The 24,180-nt window shown below is 36.8% G+C and overlaps 1 protein-coding gene across 1 annotated transcript; it reads left to right on the top strand.

The window, feature by feature from the left end:
* Positions 1-9,003: 9,003 nt before the first annotated feature.
* LOC144444665 (uncharacterized) lies at positions 9,004-23,746 on the top strand. The gene is made up of 8 exons (XM_078134167.1): positions 9,004-9,277; positions 10,172-10,294; positions 12,161-12,406; positions 12,742-12,813; positions 16,565-16,775; positions 21,302-21,467; positions 21,876-21,992; positions 22,461-23,746. Exons 1-8 carry the CDS (start codon positions 9,162-9,164, stop codon positions 22,535-22,537), a joined length of 1,128 nt encoding a protein of 375 aa, XP_077990293.1. The 5' UTR covers positions 9,004-9,161; the 3' UTR covers positions 22,538-23,746.
* Positions 23,747-24,180: the final 434 nt, after the last annotated feature.

Genomic DNA, 24,180 nt, shown 5'->3' with positions numbered 1-24,180 from the left:
CGTCTTTTGTATCATCAGTCCAAGCGAACCTCGCCTCTCCTTTATCTCGAGGACGCTGTGGAAAAGTGAGAGAACACAAAGGATATATATAAAAGCAGTATTAATATTATTACAAAAATATCAAAGATAAACCCATTGATAGTCTCTGACATACACAGGTAATATACATAAAGCTAATGGTATGTTGTTCCACCATCCCCGTTTTCAAAAAGGTTCCATACAAGCATGGGAGTTTACTTACGACAACATTTAAGAGGGTTATATGCCTCATAGACTGTCAACAGTCGTCTTGGCTTCCTACTTGAAAAATCAATGTGAAACTACATATGCCAAGTCCATGTTTATAACTTAATCAATTACAAAAGATTACTAAATGTGTAAAGTGTTTGTTATTGTACGTACAATAACAAATTCTTTACATACTTGTTAGCTTTCTGCAATGTATTGAGTCACAAGCATAGATGTTTTCCAATGTTGTGTCACATTGATTTTTCAAGTAGGGAGTCGTGATAAAATTGTTAAATAAATACCCCCCATTCCTCATCCATATAGCCACTTTAAGCCAACTCTTATATGTTTTCCTACTTGAAAAAAACACAAATGTGAAATATCATAAACCAAATCCGTGTTTGTAACTCAATAAATTACAAAAAGCTATTTAAAAAAATGTGTAAACACTAAGTTACGCATAACAAATATTTTAAACATTTTTATTATTTTGCATTTTCTTTGAGTTACAAACGAGGATTTTGTGTATGTTGCTTCACATTTGTTTTCCAAGTATAAAAACAAAGTATAGTTGTTCTATGAATTAAAATTCCAAAATAAATACATTTGACATCCATGTGGCTACTCTAACATGTGGGCAGGGTATGGTTTAATCGTTAACACCTAGAATCCTATCGAGGGTCATTGGCTACATTGTGAGTTGGTGACATAGAGTATGACAGAATTAACGTCCTGTTTGTATAAACAGTGTGTAAAATTTCAGAGATACACCTATTATTGTTGAGGCTATTTTTTTCTTACCGCCTCTAAGTCACTGAGTCCAGTCCACAGGGGGTAGTCTCGTGTGCCAGTCAGACCAATAACAGCGTTCTGCTTTTGCTTGTTATCGAACTTGACAAGTGTGCCTTCATGCGTTGTACACACCTCCAAGGCTTCTTCCCATGGCTTCTCCTCTTTGCTGATGCATATTTTTTTGCGTGACACTACACCAACTGCACTACAAATTACTACAGGAAAAGAATATACGGGTCAAAATTAATGTACTTTGAGCGGAAATCAGCCTCATAGCAAAGACTAGTATTCAGAAATATACTGTGAAATGATAGACCTGTTCAAGTGTAGCATTTCATGTATCTTGGTTTCTGCGCGGTTGTATGAAAACAAAAAAGCTAAACGATAATGTGAAATTCGCTGTATATCCTTTTTCATATACCAGGGTGTGACGTCAGAGTAGAGTGGCGTAAATGTAATGACGTCTGAGGTATGGTCTGAGCAACTTTCAGTGTCTAAACAGTAAACTGCATCTTTACATTGGATCTGTTGAAATAAGGCAACAAAAATGTGTGTTTCCGGTAGTATGGTCTCGCAAAATAGGGTAGGTGATTTTATTTCATTTCATTTCATTTCATCATGTTGATTGGTTTTTATATTAGAAAGCTATTGCTTCAACCCAAAAACCAATCAAAATATCGGTCTGAATATCCCTTCTGTGATACTTTGATGAAATATGTACATACATCACTACTGGGGAAAGAACACGGACGTGCATGAATGTCAAGAATACAATGTTTTTTCTTATCGTTTTGTTTGAAATGTTAAGAAAAATATGTAGGGTGGGGGGGGGGGCTTCAACTAGGGTCAGTCAGCTTATCGGAAACAATTAATTTTGTCTAAGTATCAAAATAATGGAATACATATTTGAGCCTTCCATTTAATATTTATATTATGACCACCCCACTCGCTAACATCCCAATCCGTCTCAACATATTACAAAGCAACATTAAAAAGATTAAATAACTCACATTCACATTTAGGTTCTGGTATCCATATTCCGCCGACACATGTTGTTTCTTCATCTTCTGGACTGAAAAGGCTGTCACAGGTCACCGTGACTCTATTGCCATGTGGCGTTTTCTTTTGGGCTGTTGTTGTACCATCGTCCAACACTGGCCTGTTACAACCAACTGATTGTGTACATGTACAGTGGAAGATATAACAACAATGAAATTTGCGTCTTAAACGATCGCCTTAATCACCCAGATCCCCGGCCCCGGCACTAAGAGTATAGATTCACAACGTCACACAAGCTCAATAAGCATTCTCGCATACCAGAGCTGTTATTTCTTTCCCGACACTGTTGACGGTGAGTTTTGGACGGTGCCGTAAAAGAGGCCGTGGTTTGCGACGATGTCAATAAGAGAACTTCGTTCGTTACGGGGGTAGGGGGTCTGGCGTCAATACGATTGCTTAACTTCATTTTCGCACTTCTACCAAATTTCGACATAATATTTCAGTCCTGCAATGTTAACAGCTTTTGTATTTACGACTGAGATGTTGATAATTTTTTGTATTTCTAATGTGAGATATGGTGCTGGGTTCCTGGTGATATTTTAATGTGGTGCGAATGTTATATATTTCATCATAGTTTAAATCAGATATGAAGATTTGATGTAGCATTTGTGAACGTTCGTGTAGGAGGAGGGTGAATGGGATTTTGAGCTATTAAAAGGAACAATACTCGCTTGTTGAGCTTGCGCGATATTGTGCAATAGTCCCCAAGACTTCAAAAGTGTCATATTGATAAGAGTGCCCTCTAGTGGTAACTGTATACATACGTGTAATAGCCAAAAAAGAAAAGTTGTTTCTGATCACTTACAACCCCCGCGTCGGACTTTTTTTCGTGTTTGTCCTGCCCATGCAGTCTGCAGATATTGAGGAAACACAAAATAACCCACATAATTCATGTTAATATGCATCAATACTTAATCGTGAAATCCTATAATCTGAAACTGGTCAACATAAAATTGGGCATTACTCACTTTTGCATTCTGGCACAGGCTTTGTCCAAGATCCATCGAAGCATTGACTCTTTTCCTCTCCATCCAAAGTAAATCCTCCATCGCATTCAAAATTGCGGAATCCTTTGTGATGCAAATCACCAGACACAGTGCCCTTCTCAATTTCACCGAGGTCACTGCAATCTGAAGTAAAAGTCGGCGTTAGATTATTATTTACTTACTCCTCTGTACGATTTGATTTTTTTTGGATGGAAAAACAATTACAGTAGTATAATATCGAAACATGCTGATCACATGTGCAGCAAACTGATCCTATATATTGAAAAATACGTGTGCATAATAACCAAAGGTTGGACATTATATCATACAGCAGAAAAGGGTTTAAAATATAGCTGTGCTCATCACATACCATTGTAATAATGCAGTATATATATATATATATATATATATATATATATATATATATATATATATATATATATATATATATATATATATATATATATATTTATTTATTTATTTATTTATTTATTTATTTATTTATTTATTTACATAGACGGTGTGCTAATCTGCATTCAGCAAAAGTAAAACCTTTCAAAATTAAAAACTTTCGTTTTCAGTGTGAATTCAATGTGAAAGCAGTTATTTCAATGACTACTCTTTTGATTCAATCACAATTGACCAACAATCGATATGGGTCCATGTTTTAACGTGACGTTTTTTGTTTTTTGTTTTTTTCTGAATCATGTGAAAGTTGAAAGAATGAATAAAGAAATGAATGACACTGAGATGAATTGCTATGACGTTAAATAACATCATAAAATAAAATCGTATTCGAATGACAGAAAATTCTCTCACTGCATAAGCCGGGCCATCGTCGACAAGGTTTAGTCTCATAGGATAAACTTGTCGGGACAGTTCCATTACAGTCTTTCCCGCCATTAGCTGGTACCGGGCTCTCACACAGCCGGTTCCTTGTACGCACTCCCCAAGTACAAGTTTCAGAACACAGGCTCCATGACGACCAACGCCCCCATCCACCATCTTGAAACGGAGGTAAGTTTGGAATTGAAATTACAAAATGAGACAATGTTGTAAAACGACTGAAATAATGAGAAAAAAAGATCGTTGATCGTAGAACAAAATGACGGAAGACCCATAACCAACCGGTAACCAGGTGTTAACTGAATGCCTTCCTTAATGGCAAAGCCTTTTATAGTTAGGAACACATTATCGGAAAGCAAACTTCTGGCTATAACTATCCCACATGGATGTTTTATGAAATTTAAAACTAGCTACGTCAACAAGCGTATTATGGCTCATGTAAGTACCACATTATATGAAATTTGAAATGGTCATTGTTAAGATATAACCCTATAATTACAGAAAATCATTAATTATGCAAATAACTTAATAAAAATCAAAGGCTACATCAAGTAGACATTACATTATTTAGACCATGTGGCCGTTGTGATGGCATAGTGGATGTACTATACTATATGGAATTTGAAATGTACATTCCTAAGATATAGTCTAATTACCGAAAGTCATTAAATATGCAAATAACTCTTTCAAAAACTAAAAAACTACAACAACAAGCTTTTTAGAACATGTGACTTTTGTGGGCTTCGTCGTGGTTGAGGTATATACCATAGTATATAAAGAATTTTAAACGTGCATAGCTAATAGCTAATCATTGAAAACCATTCATTATGCAAATGACTAATATTCATAGGATGTTTACCAAAACTTACTCGGCTGTTGAAATTGAATTTCCCTCACAGAAGATAAAAAGGCGCTTTCCTCAATAATTGAGACGAAATATGGAAAGTGTGACCAAGTTAGATTCAATGTTGTGAAATGTTATCAGTTTACATGTAATACATACCCACAACGCATCTCACCCCTACGTCCTTCGCATGCGTACAATCTTTAGCTGTTTCCCTGCTACCATAGTTACACCAAGCAAGCGAAGGTTCATTGCCAGTACATAACACCTTATTCATAACTATTGGTACGTCGTCAGTGGCAGGTTCAAAGTTGATATTATTAACTGCAAGAAAAATAGCAAACCATTCAAATCGAACAATAATTCCTTATTATGCTTTTGGTAACCGTGTAACTACACTTTTATAATATATATATATTATCGTGAATGAACGAATTATGGTATCATGGCATGTGTCAGCGATTACTTACAAAGTTAATTGGACCAAAAAAAGTACAGAGCATTTATTTTCACGCATTGAACAAATCATGGCTGTTATCGTGCCAATAAGTCCCTGGGTTTGGTAGTTTCCTTCTGCCATCTAAATAAAGTCGAACGTTTCTTTTTGGGATACATGCTAAGTTCCAGGATAATTGATTATCATCATTCTGATAGTCTTTGATAGTCTTTATAAATTGTTCGTCGTTACGTCAATGGTTCATCTTTCAGGTGAAAATTACTTTTCTTTCCAAAGGGGAAGTGACGTCAGGATGCAAACGGAAGTGACGTATAAGCGACAAGTGCTACTATTGCGCAGACCATACAAACTAAAATCCCAAAATGACATTTATAAATGAGATAACTCACCCGCTTTAGCCGCTGGAAATCCTAAATCTTTACAGACGACATGACCATCGGCTAGGCTCCAATACTTGTTACAGATTGTACCCCATTTCGTAATCTCTTCTAAAAATACTTCAACTCGACCCTCGCCATATACAGGTGAACCAGTCAGGCGCACCAAGCCTAGCGAAAAGGAAGTACGTCATTGAGAAGAAGAGAAACCATTCCTTTCAGTTTGGAGTCGCTCTCTCTCTTAAACAACTGACAGCACTCTAAATTAATACTTTGTTGTGTACCATTCCACCATGAGTATAAAGTAATAACAGGAATTCTAATTAACACTATGGTTATGGGTCATTTCCAGAGTATATGTATTTTAGCAATAATTTGTGTACTGACTGAATAATTGATATACGTTACCTTCAATTAACTAAATTGGTTTCATTAAAATGATATAGCTCATTGTTGCCATGTGTACGACACATGATTATGAAGTGATATACACAAGCTGTTTAGTATACTTACTGACGGCACGGACGTGGCATTTGACAGTGTCTGTGGTTGATCCTATACATCCTTCATCTACACTTTGGATTCCACCATAAAGGCATTGCCGTGTCCTTGTACGGATGCCAAGAGAAATTGATCCCTCATTTGGTACACAGGGTACAGAACTCCACATTGACCAAACTATTATAATAAGACATGTATGCTTAAAATATGGAAAACGATTTGCTGAGTGAGGAAAAGGGTCAATAAGAGAAGGGTGAAATGAACCAAAGTGCGGAGACAGAGAGACAAATGCACCCGGCTTAAGACTCACACATTATACAGAACACACAAACACACACACACACACACACACACACACACACACACACACACACACACACACACACACACACACACAAATACAAATAAACAATCAATCAATCAATCAATCAATCAGACAGACAGACAGACAGACAGACAGACAGACAGACAGACAGACAGACAGACAGACAGACAGACAGACAGACAGACAGACAGACAGACAGACAGACAGACAGACAGACAGACAGACAGACAGACAGACAGACAGACAGACAGACAGACAAACGAACAAACAAACAAAGACATGTAGGTAAAGCCAGAGACAGACAGACAGACAGACAGACAGACAGACAGACAGACAGACAGACAGACAGACAGACAGACAGACAGACAGACAGACAGACAGACAGACAGACAGACAGACAGACAGACAGACAGACAGACAGAGAATATAACATAGAATGGGTAGTAACTTACCTGGGCATGGTTGTGTTTCACATTTCTGGTAATCAATGTCATACCCAGGGCAATAATCTCCACCATCACCAGGAGGTGGATCATCACACTCTCTTGTACGGCTTTGGTATCCAACATTACAACTCTCTGAACAAACAGACCAGGAACCCCAATTGCCCCATGCACCATCAATAACTGTGAAGACAAAATTAGAACATTCATATATAACAGGTGACTGATTTGATTATCCCTACCCAAACTTCACTACATTGGATTCCTTCAATCTATTCACAATTTTTCTTCTTTCTACACATACACTTTTTGTAGCCTACTGTTTTCCATGTCTATTTGGTCTATTTGTCCCAGATAACACCACACTGACGGCCCGACGTCGGCAAAATTGGGTCGGTGTGTCAACGTTTTCCCGACGTCGGCAGAAGGTCGGCACATGCATGACGTTGATAATTGAAAGCATATAAAATGTGTTGTGTTGTCATTTTTCAATACTTGCCGTAGTTGGGAAGCACCAGTGAGGCTTTATTTCACAAGAATAACGACTAAAACAACCGTGTTAACTTGCCGAATGCCACCGTCGGGCCAACGTTGGCTCAACCATGCAACATACCCTGCGACTTGGTGCTCACGTGATTGTCACGATATGAATGTGTGAATATTGGGTCGGTGTGTCAACGTTTTCCCGACGTCGGCACATGCATGACGTTGATAATTGAAAGCATATAAAATGCGTTGTGTTGTCATTTTTCAATACTTGCCGTAGTTGGGAAGCATCAATGAGTCTTTATTTCACAAGAATAACGACTAAAACAATCGTTTTAACTTGCCGAATGCCACCGTCAGCTCAACCATATCATGGAGCTATAAACCTGCGCTGTCGACAGGGTGATCACGTGATTGTTACGATGCGAATGTATAGCACGCCCTCAAGATAAGAAGTGTCTTCTGGTTGACTGCCGCCAACTCGTCATCTCGTTTACTAAGCGTTTTAGGATTTGTTTTCATCTTGGTGAGTATATTTATCTTACATAATTACTGTCAAAATGACCATGAATATGTTTAATTGTCTAGATTGTTAAATAAGACGACAGAAATTGCGAAACATGGTATGTATAGTTCAACGTGCACATTTGATAGCATGGGCGCGAGAATGATCGCACTGTGATCAGTAGCGTACAATACACAATATTAATGCCTTTTTCATCAATATTTTCAATTATCACGAAACAAAAACATACCAAATAGTAATACCAATACAATAAACTAAATTTCTATGTGATTGGGTAAGGTATAACTTGATGCGTTCGTCTTACAGAGCCGATTGTATGTGATCCCGCTGTCTCGGAACGCGTATGGGGGTCACCATGGAAATGGACACGAAATAACCGTGTCTGTTCCATTCACCCTCCTCGTGTTTAAATTTTGTTTCCGCGCGATCCTTTACGTCATACAAATGTAACATTGTTGCCATCATTTGCACCAGATTGTGAGCTCCAATTCTATACTCGGAACAATAACATAACATGGCATTTTCGATGTGAAGGCATGGACGTTTGCACCTGAACGACTGGTGTTCAGAAAAATGTATGTTTTTTGCACTTGTGAAGTTTTTGTACTTGAAGTATATGTATGATTGGGGGTATAAATATGTGTAATGGAACAATTTATGTTGTATATTTTGCATACCTGTGTGTGACGTTTAGCCACTTGTGCAATGTGTGTGGGCAGTATGGGGTCAAGTAATCATTGAGTGTGGTTGTTGTTAAAACTATAAGGGGACAATCATTATGTATTAGTATGGTGGATCCTGTATTTATTTTATTTTATTTGGAGGGGTAGGGGAGAGGTTGGGGTTTTTTTTCCACAAAAAGGCTATCCTCCAAATGCAATGATATATATGGGAAGGTTCCATAAACCACCGGTCACTTTAGTGTGATAAATCAAGAGATTTGCTGGGTTTTCTCTGTTTTTTTTTATTTATTAGTAAAACAGCAAAACTCTGTAAAAATATGCCAACATTTGACATTTTCTTTTATATTCTTATGTAAAATTTACTAATGCTGAAAATTGAATATTAGTAAATTCCAGTTTTTAATAATTAATTTACTAATTAAGAATTATATCCATTATGGTGACTGAATATCCACAGGGAGGGAGTAATGTTCCTCCAATGTTCTTCTAGACCCTAAAAATTAGGAAAGAGACATATCTTAATTGGTGTGGAGATTTTACTCTTAGACTGATAATATACATTTATGAAATATATTCCTGAAGTACCCTTTTTGTGACTTCTTTGAGACATGATATGTATCTTTCCTGTCAATATAGAGAGCTTTGAGCGGGCACGCAAGGCCTGTAAAAAGGCAGAAGATGGCCTCAGTGACCTTGCCACCTCTGAAGAGGACCAAAGACGGAGGTATAGAGCTGTAAAGCCAACTTTATGTATTGTACAAAAAATGTCAATCATGAATTTTTAGCTGGGCCTTATCACAAACATAGGAATCTTAGGCAGTCTACAACTTATCTTATAACACAAGATGTCATCCTATCCAGACCTCATGATCATATCTAATATGCATTGCTATTGGTCAATGACACACCACGTGATCAGAATCATATCGCGCTGTTCCACGATCAATGACGTACCAGTCAAAAAGTACGTGGTAATGTTCCCCAAGGGAAACATGACCATCAATTGTTGCCTGGTAACAACGTCATCTCATGCGTGTGCATGCAAACGACATTTGCATAGCCCAACAATTGTTTGTAAACAATGGCTTTCTTGTCTGCAGCCGCAACCAGTATTGGCAGCGAAACTTCTGATTCTTGTTTGGTGTGTTATAAAACACATGTCGACTGACATTATTCATGCAACGTTGTATGTTTGTTCCCCTCAGGACTAGCCAGTCACACCAAAACAGTCTTGTTTCCCCTTGGGCTATGCCCTCGGAGGAAATGAGACTGTTTTGGTGTGACTGGCTAGTCCTGAGGGAACAAACGTACCGTATTGCTCTCAGTGTCAGTCAACAAAATTATACAATAATTGAAATGAAGTGTTGACTAGGGCCATGTCAATTTGATTTCTTTGTTGAATCATAGATCCAGTAAATAAAAGAGATCGATGCAAGCATGAAAAAAAAAATCCTTGAAAAATTTCCTCTACACATTTCTACTAATGAAAAGTTGGGTTGGCCTTTTTTTTTAATCAAATACATAGGCATCCTGCACCACAAGACCTCATCTTATCCAGATTTCGCAAGCCTAGTGAATGATAATTTACTTTTCACATACGAAACTTTTGTTTCAACAGGCGTAAACGACCAAAGCATTTTCCCAGTGATCACGACTCCAGTGACGGGGGTGACGATGAAGACGGTAGGAAAGACTTGGAGGAAAGAAAAAAACAAAAGCTGTTCAAGGTGTCAGGAAACAGGTAAAATCAACCCAGTATTTGCACACCTATTTATATATAATCCCATGATATCCAAGTTAGTGTTACGTCATAATTCTACGATTAGGATGGGCGGACTGATATAAACTCGAGCCGTAGGCGAGAATTTATAAAAGTCTGCCCATCCTACGAGTAGAATTATGACGTAACACTAACGTGGGTACCATGGGATTATATATTTATCTCATAAACAAAGCGATAAATATAACAATATTTTTTTGAAACTAGATCACAAATTATAATTGGGATGTTTTATCGAACTATATATGTGTCAGCGAAAAAACAAAAACATTATGAGGTCATATGCAAATTAATGTGATGACCTGACCGTCTCGCGCTGATACAGCTGCTCACTTTTCGTTTGGTCTCCGACTTCCGATGTTTTGATTACAAACAAATCATCGCAAGTATGTCACAAGAAAATTTCTTGAGATATTTACATTGATAGTTCGTAGAATCATTACTCTCGGTCTAAATTATTAGATATTGACATCTAAACGACAGCGCATATCAGAAATTTACAGTGCAGTGCTGTCACTGCGTCAGCTGGGCTCCGTACCGTCAACTGAATCCGGCAGCCGAAACGAATGTCATATGCACTTCTAGACTCAATAAAATTTTATAACATTGATAATGTTCTACCCAATCTAAATAAAATATTGCCGACATGCCACTGTTTGCAAGAAAAACATAAACTACACTGTACCGGCAGTGATTTGAGTACATGTATTACGAAATATCCCGGCGAAATATATGCACTCTCAAAGTAGTTCCTGTAGAACAGGGGGTATACGGGTGTTTCTTTTTGTCCTGTATTACGTCACACTGTGGAGAATATGGCTGTATTTATGAAATAATTAAAAAAATACCATGTATTCATGGCACTGAATTAAGAAAGCCATACAGACAGCTTTCACGCCTGGTAGGGTATCTTATATGTATATATGTATTATTTTATGCACAAAGTTATTGTTATTATTGTTATCATTATTATTATTATTATTATTATTATTATTATTATTATTATTCCAAAGAGAATGCAGTTCAAATAGGAAGAAATTAAAAGAACCAAAAATACCTCTGAATTATCATCGTTGGTATTGCAAAATTAAGAACTGGCTAGAAAATCAGACATCATGAAATGCTGCAGATATAACACATAAAAATCAAGGGTGAAAATTTGCATTTATTCAAGGATATGTGTGGTTGAAGAAATTTCACATTCCTTTGCATTTCAAACAGATCTGGAGGACTTTAACCCTTACAGTTCATATCCCGTATATATCCATTCCTAATTTTGAATGGAGGACTTTAACCCTTACAGTTCATATCCCGTATATATCCATTCCTAATTTTGAATGGAGGACTTTAACCCTTACAGTTCATATCCCGTATATATCCATTCCTAATTTTGAATGGAGGACTTTAACCCTTACAGTTCATATCCCGTATATATCCATCCCTAATTTTGAATGGAGGACTTTAACCCTTACAGTTCATATCCCGTATATATCCATTCCTAATTTTGAATGGAGGACTTTAACCCTTACAGTTCATATCCCGTATATATCCATTCCTAATTTTGAATTTCTCACCATTTTTATGCCTTACATGTTTTCATTTATTTCAAATTTCAATGGAAATATTGACTTTGGCAACTTTTATCCGGTCCAGTCTACAACTTTTGTTCAAATACTTTTTTGTAGGAGCAAATCCTATCAAGGATTTGCTCCAACAAAAATATTTGAACAAAAGTTGTAGTCCAGGATCAGCACCATAATCCAGCACTGTAAGGGTTAATATGTGCAAAGAGCATCATTACCTCATACTGATTTTTTTAATTTGCAGCGAAAAAACAAGGCCACTGGTACCTTCCTGGGGGAAAGGCAGCAGTGCCAACAGTAACAGCAAGGGAAGGACTCCTTCACCAAGTCCTGGGTGTTCCCGGTCAATGTCTCCCCTCCCTCCAAGTTTTGGAAAAGAAAGAGCAAACTCGAACAAAGAGGTGACCAACAGTACCAGCAACATCTGCAATGGAAGGTCTCCACCACCAACTCCTGGGTCTTCCAGGTCACTGTCTCCCCTCCCTCCAAGGTATGGAAAGGAAAACAAAGCTAATAACATATATTGTCAGCAAGTCTTGAATGAAACTGCATCATTGTAGCAAACAAGTATCATGTGTGTGCACCATCTTTATGCTTGGCCACTTATGTCTGTATATTTGTCCATAATATTGTTAGTATTTCGCACACCCATAGGGATATTATATTTCTTTGATAGAGGTTTTAGACCAAGGTTATTTTTTCTAAGAGTGTAACACAGTCTGTCAATTTTGCATACAGTTGAATGACTATTACTTGTATATGAACAGAAATGTCTTATGAAAAAAAATCCTACAACTAAACAATAAAAAAACTTTCAATTGACAGGACTCTTGATATGGATGAGAGGCTGAATGATGGTTTTGGACAAGATCAATATCCAACAGATTCAACAGAAAGGTAAGTAAGATTACAATTATTAGTTACATTTAATACTTACTATGTATAAATACTGCAACAATATGATGTTTATGCATTTAGGTGGTGGGTATCTTTTAGCTCAGTATAATAAAACTCCATCAATAATTTATCATTTCTCTTCTTTCTTTTTTTTTTAATTTTTATTTATTTTCAGTACACAACACAAAAAGTACAGCACAAAGAAAAGAATACACATCACAGGAAAAGTAATCACCCTACACTTCAAAAATATTATGAAAATTGTCCGATTTCTTCAAATGTTTTTGTAATTTATCAGTTGATATAGCTATTTGTTTTCGATATTGAAAATTTGTTTAACATATAACCTAAAAACAGAAATATGAGGTAGCTTATCAGAATATTTACACCTAAATATAAAATATCGACCTAATAAGTAAAGAAATTTGTAAGTATGTCAGCATCTTTTTGGGGATCACCCAGAATACAATATATAGCATTGATAGGCAAATATTTTTTCGTTATCGAGTGAAACCATTCTCTTAGAGACTTCCAAAATGAAGCAACATAACGACAATCCCAAAAGAAATGAAAATAATCTTCTTCAGTTTCTTTGCAAGAGAATAACAACTTATTCACCGGCAAAATCTTCATTATCAATCGATATTGAAAACTACGCAGCTTAGTGCAAATTGTTATTTTGTATAACATTATAAATAAATTGTTCAAAGGAAAAATTTCATCTAATATGTCATGCCAATAGCAAACAATATGTACAGGGATATCATCTGGAGTTTGTGTGTACAAAAAATATTTGTATATATCTCTGTTAATTAGCCCCCCCTCGGACAAAGTCCGACGGGGGCTACTACGTTGGGTCCCGTCCGTCCGTGTGTGCGTGCGTGCTTCCGTCCATGTGCAGCCATATCTTTAATATGAATAAGGCAATTTCAACCAAACCAGGTACAAATGTCAGATACAATAGTCCGCATATGCACGTCACTTCATTTCACAATGGTCGCGACAACAGCGAAATGACAGCCATATTTGTCAGAAATATTCACATTTTGCCTATTAACACTTGAAGCCTAACAGATACAGACCCCATTCATATGTCTTCACCCATTTTATCAATGATGACATTTCTAATGACACATTGACCTTTGACCTTGACCCTTATCTCCAAGGTCAAATAGCCATAGTATTGCCTAAGTACATATGCATAAGGCAATTTCAACCAAACTATGCAGGTACAGATGTCAGATGCTGTAATCTGCATATGCACGTCACTTTATTTCACAATGGTCGCGACAACATCGAAATGGCACCCATATTTTCGAGATGAAGCTACGATCAGACCAACTACAGAGAGATGCGCACAGCTTGAGGCTTAACAGATACAGACCCAGACCCCATTCATCTTTCTTCACCCATGTTATCAATGATGACCTTTCTAATGACACATTGAATTTTGACTTTGACCTTCATCTTCAACGTCAAAAAACCACAGACTTGTCCAAGTGTACGTGTACACATGTATATCGCTATGCAGATCTCATATTGTTATAGCAAACTTATTCTATCAATTATCTTTGCTCCTCTCTTTTAACACTCACACACACATATCATACTTGTGTTTTCTATACATCATTCCTCATGCATTACAATTTACATGCAACTAAATTTCAAAGTACTCTAACATTTAAATCTGTAACTTTATTTCATGTTCAAACAATACCTTCCATTTCAATAGTAGCAACAAGATCCCTTCTTGCTACTACAGCAAATTGTTTTTGAGAGGGGCTATGTCTTTGACAAAGACTTGTTTTCTCAAGCGTTAGGCACTTTCTATTACGAAAAACAGGTGTACATACCAATAATTTTCCACCATTGTCTCTTTTAAATAATTGTTTCCATGGTAAGGGTATAGCTGATATTAATTGATTATATTCAATTTGAGTACAAATAATGCCATAGATTCTAGAAAAATTCTCATATGAATACAGCTTCCCATCAGTGTCTAAAATATCATTGATAAAAACAACACCATTAGTCAAAAAATTCTTCCACAAAATAGGACTATCGTGAACTCTTATATAAGAATTGTTACAAATCAATTGACAACAAATGTCTCTAAAGTTATTAACAGATGTATGATTATATTGCAGCCATGATAAAATAATTTCCTTTAAAAAAACTGAGTGGTATTATAGTCTTGGCTGTCAAGATTAGCATACTTTAAAAAGGGGTCTCCCATCTCATCAAGAATTGAGTTATACCATTTACTACAAAATAAACTATCATTTTTTATAATTCTAAGGAACCATGAAGCTTTCAAAGATTTATTAAAAACTTCAAGGTTAGTCAGATTAAGACCGCCATTTTCGTACTCTTTATATATACTATTTCTCCTTATCCATTCTCGCTTACCTTCCCAAAGAAATTTAAAAACCAAGGAGTTGTAATCTTTAAAAAAATTAAGCGTTGGAGATGGAAGAGACAAACAAATATGTAAACTGTGAAACAACCAAAGATTTTATGAGAGACACTTTCTCGTATAGGGTTAGACCCCGGCCCTGCCATGGCTGCAATATTTTCCTCGCCTTTTCAAGCCGAGAGTAAAAATTTACATCGATTAAATGTGATAAATCAACAGGGATATGTACACCCAAGACATCTACTGCCCCATCAGTCCATTCTAGGGGATGTGTTGTATTTATTTTGAAATTACTATACTTTAATGAACCAACACGCAATACTTTACGTTTTTTATAATTAGGCTTTAGCCCTGAGATCGAAGAAAACTTGTCTAGAATATCAATCAAAGCATTAAATGAACCAAGTGTAGGTTGAATAGGAAAATTAGTATCATCAGCATATTGAGAAATTTTATTCTCAACTGGTCCAGTAACCAACCCCTTACCATTTCTCTTTACAAATTTGCTATTGCAAAACTATCTGCCACATTACAGGGAGCTCTTGAGGCACAAACAAGGTCTGCAGCTGCAAAAAGGTTTAACATTAAGAAAAGATAATGAAAGACCAGGCTAAATTCATCCTTTGTGTATTGTCCTGGCCCATCCCTTCATAAATCTGCTGCCTCAAGACTTTAATTTGGAGCTTTCAATGTAAAGAATATGACAGAACCCCACAGCCTCCAAGTGGCAGGCAGGCCAGATCGAAATTATTTTCACGAGTGAAGAAACCACATCACTCGTGAAAATAATTTCGATCTGGCCTGCCACTGCCCCCAAAACTGTGTCTGGGATTTTGTTTTACTGACCTGGTTGATAAGCTATGATAAAAACAAGTTTGTTTACATTGGGTGTCTGGACTAAAATGATGTACAGTAAAAACGGAGAGTGTAAACAAAAATCAGAGACACTGTTTTTTGGGCCTGGGCAGCATGAATTGAGTGGTATATGTTTCATTTTCAGGTGCTCTCTGTATTGTGTAAATAAAAGATGATAAGATATTCGACCACCTTTGATTTTCTCCCATTCACACTGACCACTTTCACTTTTTAATTAAACATATTCAATACAGAAGTGAATAGAGGAGATCCAAAGCTTCAAGATAATATATAGTTTATTGGGTATAACATGTTTTTATTTTCAACTGAACCATAACAGTCTGCAGTTCTTATTAGTTGTAGTCTACATGTATATCCTTAATAACCTTTAACAAGGCTAAGTGATCTTTTTTGGCCGTAGATGATATAACCTGATATATTTTGATTAAGGTGGTGTAACTTAAAATATTTTCCTTGTAGAACTTTGAAAACAGTACTGCTGGTGTTCAGTGAGATTAGGCAGCAGGTCAAGCAGAATACTCTGCTGCTAAAGTCCCTTAAGGTGAGGCAGCAGCAACAGGTCAATGTAGACATTGACATCAGTGAGGACTTCCGTCTTCCGATGGAATCAGAAGCCGATGTGACTGCTGTGGAGGAGACCCTCCAAGATAAAGAAAAATCAAAGCGACTAGTAAGTTGATGCATTTGAACATTTTGGATCATTTTGTTTTCAGGGATAATTTTCAGAAACAGATTTACAGCTTAAGTTAGAATGGAGATAAAAATATTAGATATTGCGTTACTGTCTTAATGCTCTTAATGCAAGAGCATAGGTTATTGAATGTATTAGCAGGGCAGAAATCAATCTGATTAAAATCCGATGTGGTGAAAGCGGCTAGATGTACTTATTTACCTCTATTCATCGTGTTGTGTCGTTTGTTTTGTTCGGAGTGATCGCCGCCTTCCCACATCTGAACCGGTGTAATCTACAATCCCATTGAACGTGGACAATATTGTAAGGATTTTTCAACCAATCAGCACGTTTCTTTCAAAATCATTTAGAGATACAGTTGCCACCACCGACGCATCGTCAAATTAAAGTTATCATGTTTAGTCTAACAGGCAGGGGGATTCTTGTCATATACACAGTGAAGCCTTTAGTAGGCACCCAGCCGGGCCGTAGTTACTCTTTGTAGCCATCATGTGTATTTGATCCTGAGGTAGACTTTCGACTTGAAGGAAATGGCACCATGTGTGTATGAGCGAGTCAACTACTTATTTTATTATACATGGTTTTCATACATTTTATTTTATTATACAAACGTAATTCCTTGAAGGGGGGGGGGGGGTAAGATTGTCGTTTTTCGCGTGCGTCAAAATCACTACAGCCTACAGGGATATTTAATTCATACTAAGAATATGTAAGATGGAATCAAAAGAGGCAATGCTATTTTACTACTCTTGAAAATGACAGTCAGAAACTTTGCCGACATAATACACGGAGTGAGATGCATGTTGTTCTAAAATAACCGTATGGCCAAGTAACCCAGCTGACAAGGGAGTGGTGTACAATTAATGAATGACAAAAACAACCACATGAATGCTACGAAAACATGATTTTATTATTCACCCACACCTAAACAGAAGTTCCTGAATTCAAGAGACTGTTTTTCTGTTTGTTCGGTCATCACAACTATAAATGATGGTACGTGACGAACGCACGTGTCAACCAATTTCGTGCGACTAGGATTTACTTGTACGACAACTCTTGGTTTTTAAAACGTCCTATATAGCTTTAAGTTTTAGGATTACCTAATGCCAAATTCTAGACTAGACGGGTAGCTGTTTAGACGCGATGCGATTCATAGTACACAATTGAATACGGCACTCCACTACATATACGTAGGTAATTATAACGTCATGTGATCTTGTCTGTCAACGAAAGTTAACGAAGGCACAGTAGGTACGTGCACATGATCAGAGCCGATCGTTCAATCGTAGTCGCAACTTTTAAAGGACGTACCTTCATGATAATTGATTTGAATAGTCTATGTGGGGAGGAAGTTGCCAAAATCCACCTACACGAAGGTTCTAAGTTAGGCCATGTTGGGGTATAACGTGAAACTAATACGAATGTAAATCCGGAAATTACCGATGAGATGTCACATGTTTGACATGACGTGAAGTGACCTCTAAACTTGGACTAAATTGTCGTAGATAGCGTGGTATTGCGAATGTTTATTTCGACACTAGCAACAAGTTGCTCGTTCGACTGATGTTGATTCAATCCTTCTATTAACGTGAAAATCAAAAGTTCGGTCGCCTGAAATAATTATTCAGCAATAGTTTAGTAATTCCAAACGGATTTGTAGATGTTTGTAGATGATAGTTGAAACATTTATGTCAAAGGCGTGGTCAACGTGTTCGTCACTGTCGCGGTGCGATGTCACAGTCAAAATCAAATTGTATAAATTACGGAAGCGTGCGAATATATAGACTCGACATAAACAACTTGAAGGCTAAAACGCATGAGAACTGGTAAATACAATTTCTAGTTGAAACTATGTTTTGCAGAGACAGTTAAATGTTTTACAATTTGAATTGCAATGTTGCGACCCAGTGAAAATGGTTACTTCATCCGATCTAATCTTTGGAATGGCCTTTAATGGGAAGTGGTGTCCTGCTGTTTGCAAAACATCCATCAATTTCTCCAGTGTTTGAAGCTGCCAACGTAACACTCGTCCTAATTGGCTATTCAAAAGCGCGAGATTTAAACGGGATTGTAGATTACACCGGTTCAGATGTGGGAAGGCGGCGATCACTCCGAACAAAACAAACGACACAACACGATGAATAGAGGTAAATAAGTACATCTAGCCGCTTTCACCACATCGGATTTTAATCAGATTGGGCAGAAATTTATTCCAATGAAAACCTGTTTAGAAATGCTTAAGATTTTTAATGTTAACTTTTCTTTTTAATTTTTACGTGACTATTAAACATGTTTTGATCAAAAGGCTTCAAATCCCTAGTGATCCAGACTGGCTATCACTATAATTAAAGGACTCCTGAATTCCTTTCAGAAGGTTTTTTAAGTGATATACTAGTACTAGGTATGTATCTTGGTTAAGGGTTCCAGGTATTGTACTTAGGATCATTGTGCTTAACTTTAAGAAGACTGCTTTCTGTGTTGTTGCCACATACTATGTGCATCTAAATTATTATCATGTAACCATTATTGGAATTCCCATAATTGGTGGAAGCCATGGTTCTTGGGCGTGGGATATCATAGAATTTTATCTGCACTGGCAAAAGTGTGTGTGGTATGTGTGCTTATCTGTCATACCAAGTAATGTAAATATTTCCCCTTTTATACCTGCTGTGCTTTGCAGTGTTTATCAAGTTAACTATAGATATCTTGCTTTGGTGGTAGGTGTATACTACGTTCACACTTAGGCAGTTAAACCGGTGTCGGGCCTACTTAACTTTAAGTCAACTTAAACATTTCTAATGTGAACGCACTATGTCAGCCCAGGGCCGACTTAATTTAGTCCCAGACAAAGGGTGGGTTTAGGCCCGGTCTCAAACCGACTTAAAGTTAAGTCGACATAACATAAGTTGAGTGTGCATGGTTAACCTGACCTAAACCCAACTTAAAAGTCATTCCAAGTTGCTAAAGCAACCTCTTCCCACCAGACCCTGCTGCATTGTCAACTCGAAAGGGTGTGATTCACTGTTATGGTTGAAGGCACGTTCATGAACATCCACAAGGTTATGTGTTTGTTTCAACTGTTCTCCTCCTTTGTCGTTGATATCGCGCTCGTCTTGACCTGTTTAATGTAATCTGTCCGTCATTTTCTTCACTGAAGTTTCTGAATCTAGCGAAATGACCTGTTTAACAGAGTTCGACCTTCTTGAGTGTAAAAAGCGTAAGAATAAAAGAAAGAGAGAGAACAACCTTGCTTGTGGTTGTCCGACGGCCGCCATTACGTTGGAATGAGGGTGCTATGACTTTGGAATGTTAGGTCGGGTCAAACGCAAAAACCTTTCATGAATGTAAGTCGAGTCGTAACATTTTTTGGCTTATCAGGCTAATCCTTATGTCGGCCCTGGGCCACTTTTGGATTTGAGTGTGAACGTAGTCGTACTCTGGGTTTTTTTTTTTTACTTATACCTCGTTCACACTCAAAACCAAAGTGGCCCAGGGCCGACATAAGGATTAATCTGTTAAGCCAAAACAAATCACGGCTTGGAGTTAGTTCGGGTTCATACACGAAAGGTGGTAAGGCTTTTGATCCAAAGCCAAAGTGCCCTCACTCCACTCAAACCATCAAACAAGCCATATTCTCTCTCTTTCTACCATTCCTACATTTGTTGCTCAAGAAGGTTGAACTTTGTAAACCAGGGCCATTTTAATAAACTTAGAAACTCAAGTGAAGAAAATAATGAACAAATTATACAGAATAGATCAAGACGACCAGGGAGAACAGTCGAAAAGAACACATACTTAATATCGATGTTCATGAAAGTGCCCTTTGGAGTGGACAACACCGTAGGGTATGGTAGGAAGGGGTTACTTTAGGGACGTAGAAATTGAATGATACAGAATGGGTTGTGTGTGCGTGTTCAGTGCTTCTATGCTGAAGTCAAACACCGAGGACGTCCTAAAGTCGGTTGAACCATTCACATTCAAAATAGTTTATGTCGGCTTATCTTTTACCCCAGCCCTAAACCCCCCCCCCCTCCCCCTCTTGTCTGGGACTAAATTAAGTATATATATTTATATATATATATATATATATATATATATATATATATATATATATATATATATATATATATATATATATATATATATATATATATATATATATATATTTATATATATATATATATATATATATATACATATATATATATATATATATATATATATATATATATATATATATATATATATATTGTCTTGCATTTTTTGAATAAATGAATGGACCTCTTTATCACCGTACTGCTATAAAAATAAATATATAAATCAACAAATAAATGAAAAAAAATTATATACTGGGGTATTTCCAACATAAAACTTAACCCTGCAATGTTATGATAACATGGTTAAAGTCTTCTGCAACCCTGCAGTGTTATGATAACATGATAACATGGTTAAAGTCTTCTGCTACTTATATGTTTCCTGTACACTCTTTCAATTATATATTCCAGGTACGCCATCTCAGTACCTTGGGAGGTGTTTCTTCCAAGGATGTGGTGGAGAGGATAATGGTGGCCATGTTCTCTCAATCATTATCCACGATCTACAACTGGCTGGGAAAAGGGAAACTAAAAAAACATGCCCTTTCACAACTGAGTATTGCAACAATTATCAAAGGTAATTTCTCAATTAAGATTTTGCATGTATCCTAACAGAGGGATAATGTCTCTGCAAGGCGAATTCTGTATTATTATTTATTTTTCACAGTGCTGCTCACATTGATATTCAGTTTTACTTTATTAGTTTATTAACCAAGGTAATGAAATGAGTATACCAGAGTAATGCAGTACATTATAAATAATCCTAATTAACCCCAGGATTGTAAGAGGCACAAGTGATGGACTTCTATATTCTCTCATGGTGCCAAATAATTTGACAAAAGCTTTTAGAGTGATATTCATAAAAATTATACCATCCAAATTATGATATGTCTCAAAAAAGTGGCACTAGCCAGGGATCAAAGAAATTAAAAAAAAAAAAAAATCAGTAATGAATCGAAATCTCATGCAACATTTGCCATTCCAGATGCAGCCAAACAGTCTAATGTAAAGGAGGCTGACTGTGAGGCAGCCATCAAGAACTGGCTGAAGTATGCCAGCGACCGGGATGGGGGTCGAAAAAAGAGGGCAGAAAAGCAAAAAGGTACAATTATAGTGTCATATCAAAAAATATTCATGACCTCAGTGAACTAAATCAAGATCACAGATGTCAGCCTGACTTCAAAATACTCATTTCTTTATGGTGCATATATATTTTTCCAATCAGTTGACTTGTCACTTTGTAAGTTGTAACTGTGAAAGAGGAAGTGTGTTGAAACCAGCCTCCAAAATGTTGTCCCTGCTTTCAGGAAATTCATGTTTTACTATTGAAACTATAATTGAAGGTCTCGTGAAGTGTTTGACATAGAAACATTTAATTTTTACCTTGTCAGCCATGAAGATATGCTGTAACAGTTAAAAATATTGGTAATAATTTTATCTTTTTTCAGTATCTGGCAGTTTACATGTGTAAATGACTTAATTTTGACTCACATGCTGGAGTCTGAGAAAACACCTATGATTTAAAATCAACAAAACATGACTGCCTAAAATTTTACTTCTTTATTTGCAGAAAGAGATAGAGAGCAAGCAAGGAAGTTCAAGGCTCTTAACCTGAACCTTGACTCAAGTGATGATGAACAAGAGTGATTTTTAGCACAACTGAACTGAGGTTCAGTAGTGCTATAGGGATGGCAAAGTGTCTGTCTGTCTGTATGTCTGTGTGTGTCTGTAAACAACTTAAAGTCAAAAAACTGCTGGACCGATGGCTTTGATATTTGGTGGTCATGTTACTTCTGGTATCTAGTTGGGAAATTGTTCAAATGAAAATGATAGTATCACAGATATGGGTTTTGGGTCAAAAAATGTGATTTTTGGTCTAAAAACTTAAACTCCAAAACTACAACGCAGATTGGCATGAAATTTGGTGGGGACATTCTTAGGGGTGAGTAAATTAAGATTATGATGATTCCCTCAGTAATATGCAAATTAGGGCTAAAAATGTGTCTTTTTGGTCAAAACGCTATAATTCCAAAACTACTCAGCAGATTGGGCTGAAATTTAACAGGGATGCATCTGTGGGTGTATAGACAAAGAAATACTAAGCATACTATGATTTCATGAGTGATATGCAAATTAGGTGGGAAAATGTTCATTTTTGGTCAAAAACTTATATCTAAAAAAGAACTTGGTCAATGAGACTGAAACTTGGGGAGATGTTTCTGAAAGTGTTATTCTTGCAGATTTTCTTCAAAAACATTTGGACAAAATCAAAATGATTGCATCACAGATGTGCATTTTGCATCAACAAATGTGATTCTGGGTGTGAAACTCATGCAAAATGAAAAGTTATAGTTTTATAGATGCAATAAAATCATTAAATCTTTTATGGGCTACTTCACATGTCAATGTCAATTGCATGAAGATTACCCTCTGTTTAAGGTTGCTTGGAAACACTGTTTTAAAAATACTCTCTATGATTAAACAGGTTCATTCTGTGCTACATACATAATACAGTCTTTGGGGTCAAGAAAGTGTGGTTCACCAAATGAACATGTATACCTAGCATGCTCACCATGCGAATAAATATTTTCAAAACAGTACATTGTACAGTTGTGCTACAACACCATTGGTGGTATTTTTAGCATTCAAAGTTGGTGTGAGGAGACATTGTCCATAGGGCAACCATTTTATTATAAATTCTGCCATGTCTACAGCCTTTATTACTTTGAACTCTGTTAGCAAGATGTCATACATTCCACACACAATTACATTTAAGATAAGTTTTAGATATTTCCAAATATTCAAAAAAAGAAAAGAAAAAAAAAGCGGGAACTGTGTAATATCATTACTTGTACACTAGCAATAAATATTTGATAAAATCCAATATTTTGTGTCTTGTTTAGTGTATTTGAATCACATTCAGCCCTGTATGGAATCTCTGATAGATCTGTGGGCAGCTTGCCATTATGCAGTGAAGCACCATTGGGCCAACAGTGGCCCAACGTTGGGCCAACCTTACCACCAATTAGCAATGTTGGGCCAAAGTTGGGCCAACGTTGTGCCTACCTATTTCTTGCCACTGTTGGGCCAACGTTGGGCCAACCTTGCCAGTGTCCAAAGTTGGGCCAACGTTGTACCAACCTATTTCTTGCCACCAGTGAGCCAACGTTGGGCCGACGGACAAAACGACGTTGGGCCAACCTCAGTTCCTGACGTTGGCCCAACTGATCTACTTTCGTTGGGCCAACGTTGGCCCACCACAGGTGTGCTATCTGGGATGTATACACGTT

This window comes from Glandiceps talaboti, chromosome 13 (assembly GCF_964340395.1).
Source record: "Glandiceps talaboti chromosome 13, keGlaTala1.1, whole genome shotgun sequence".
Taxonomy (NCBI): Eukaryota; Metazoa; Hemichordata; class Enteropneusta; family Spengelidae; genus Glandiceps; species Glandiceps talaboti.
This window is presented reverse-complemented; position numbering and strand designations above follow the sequence as displayed.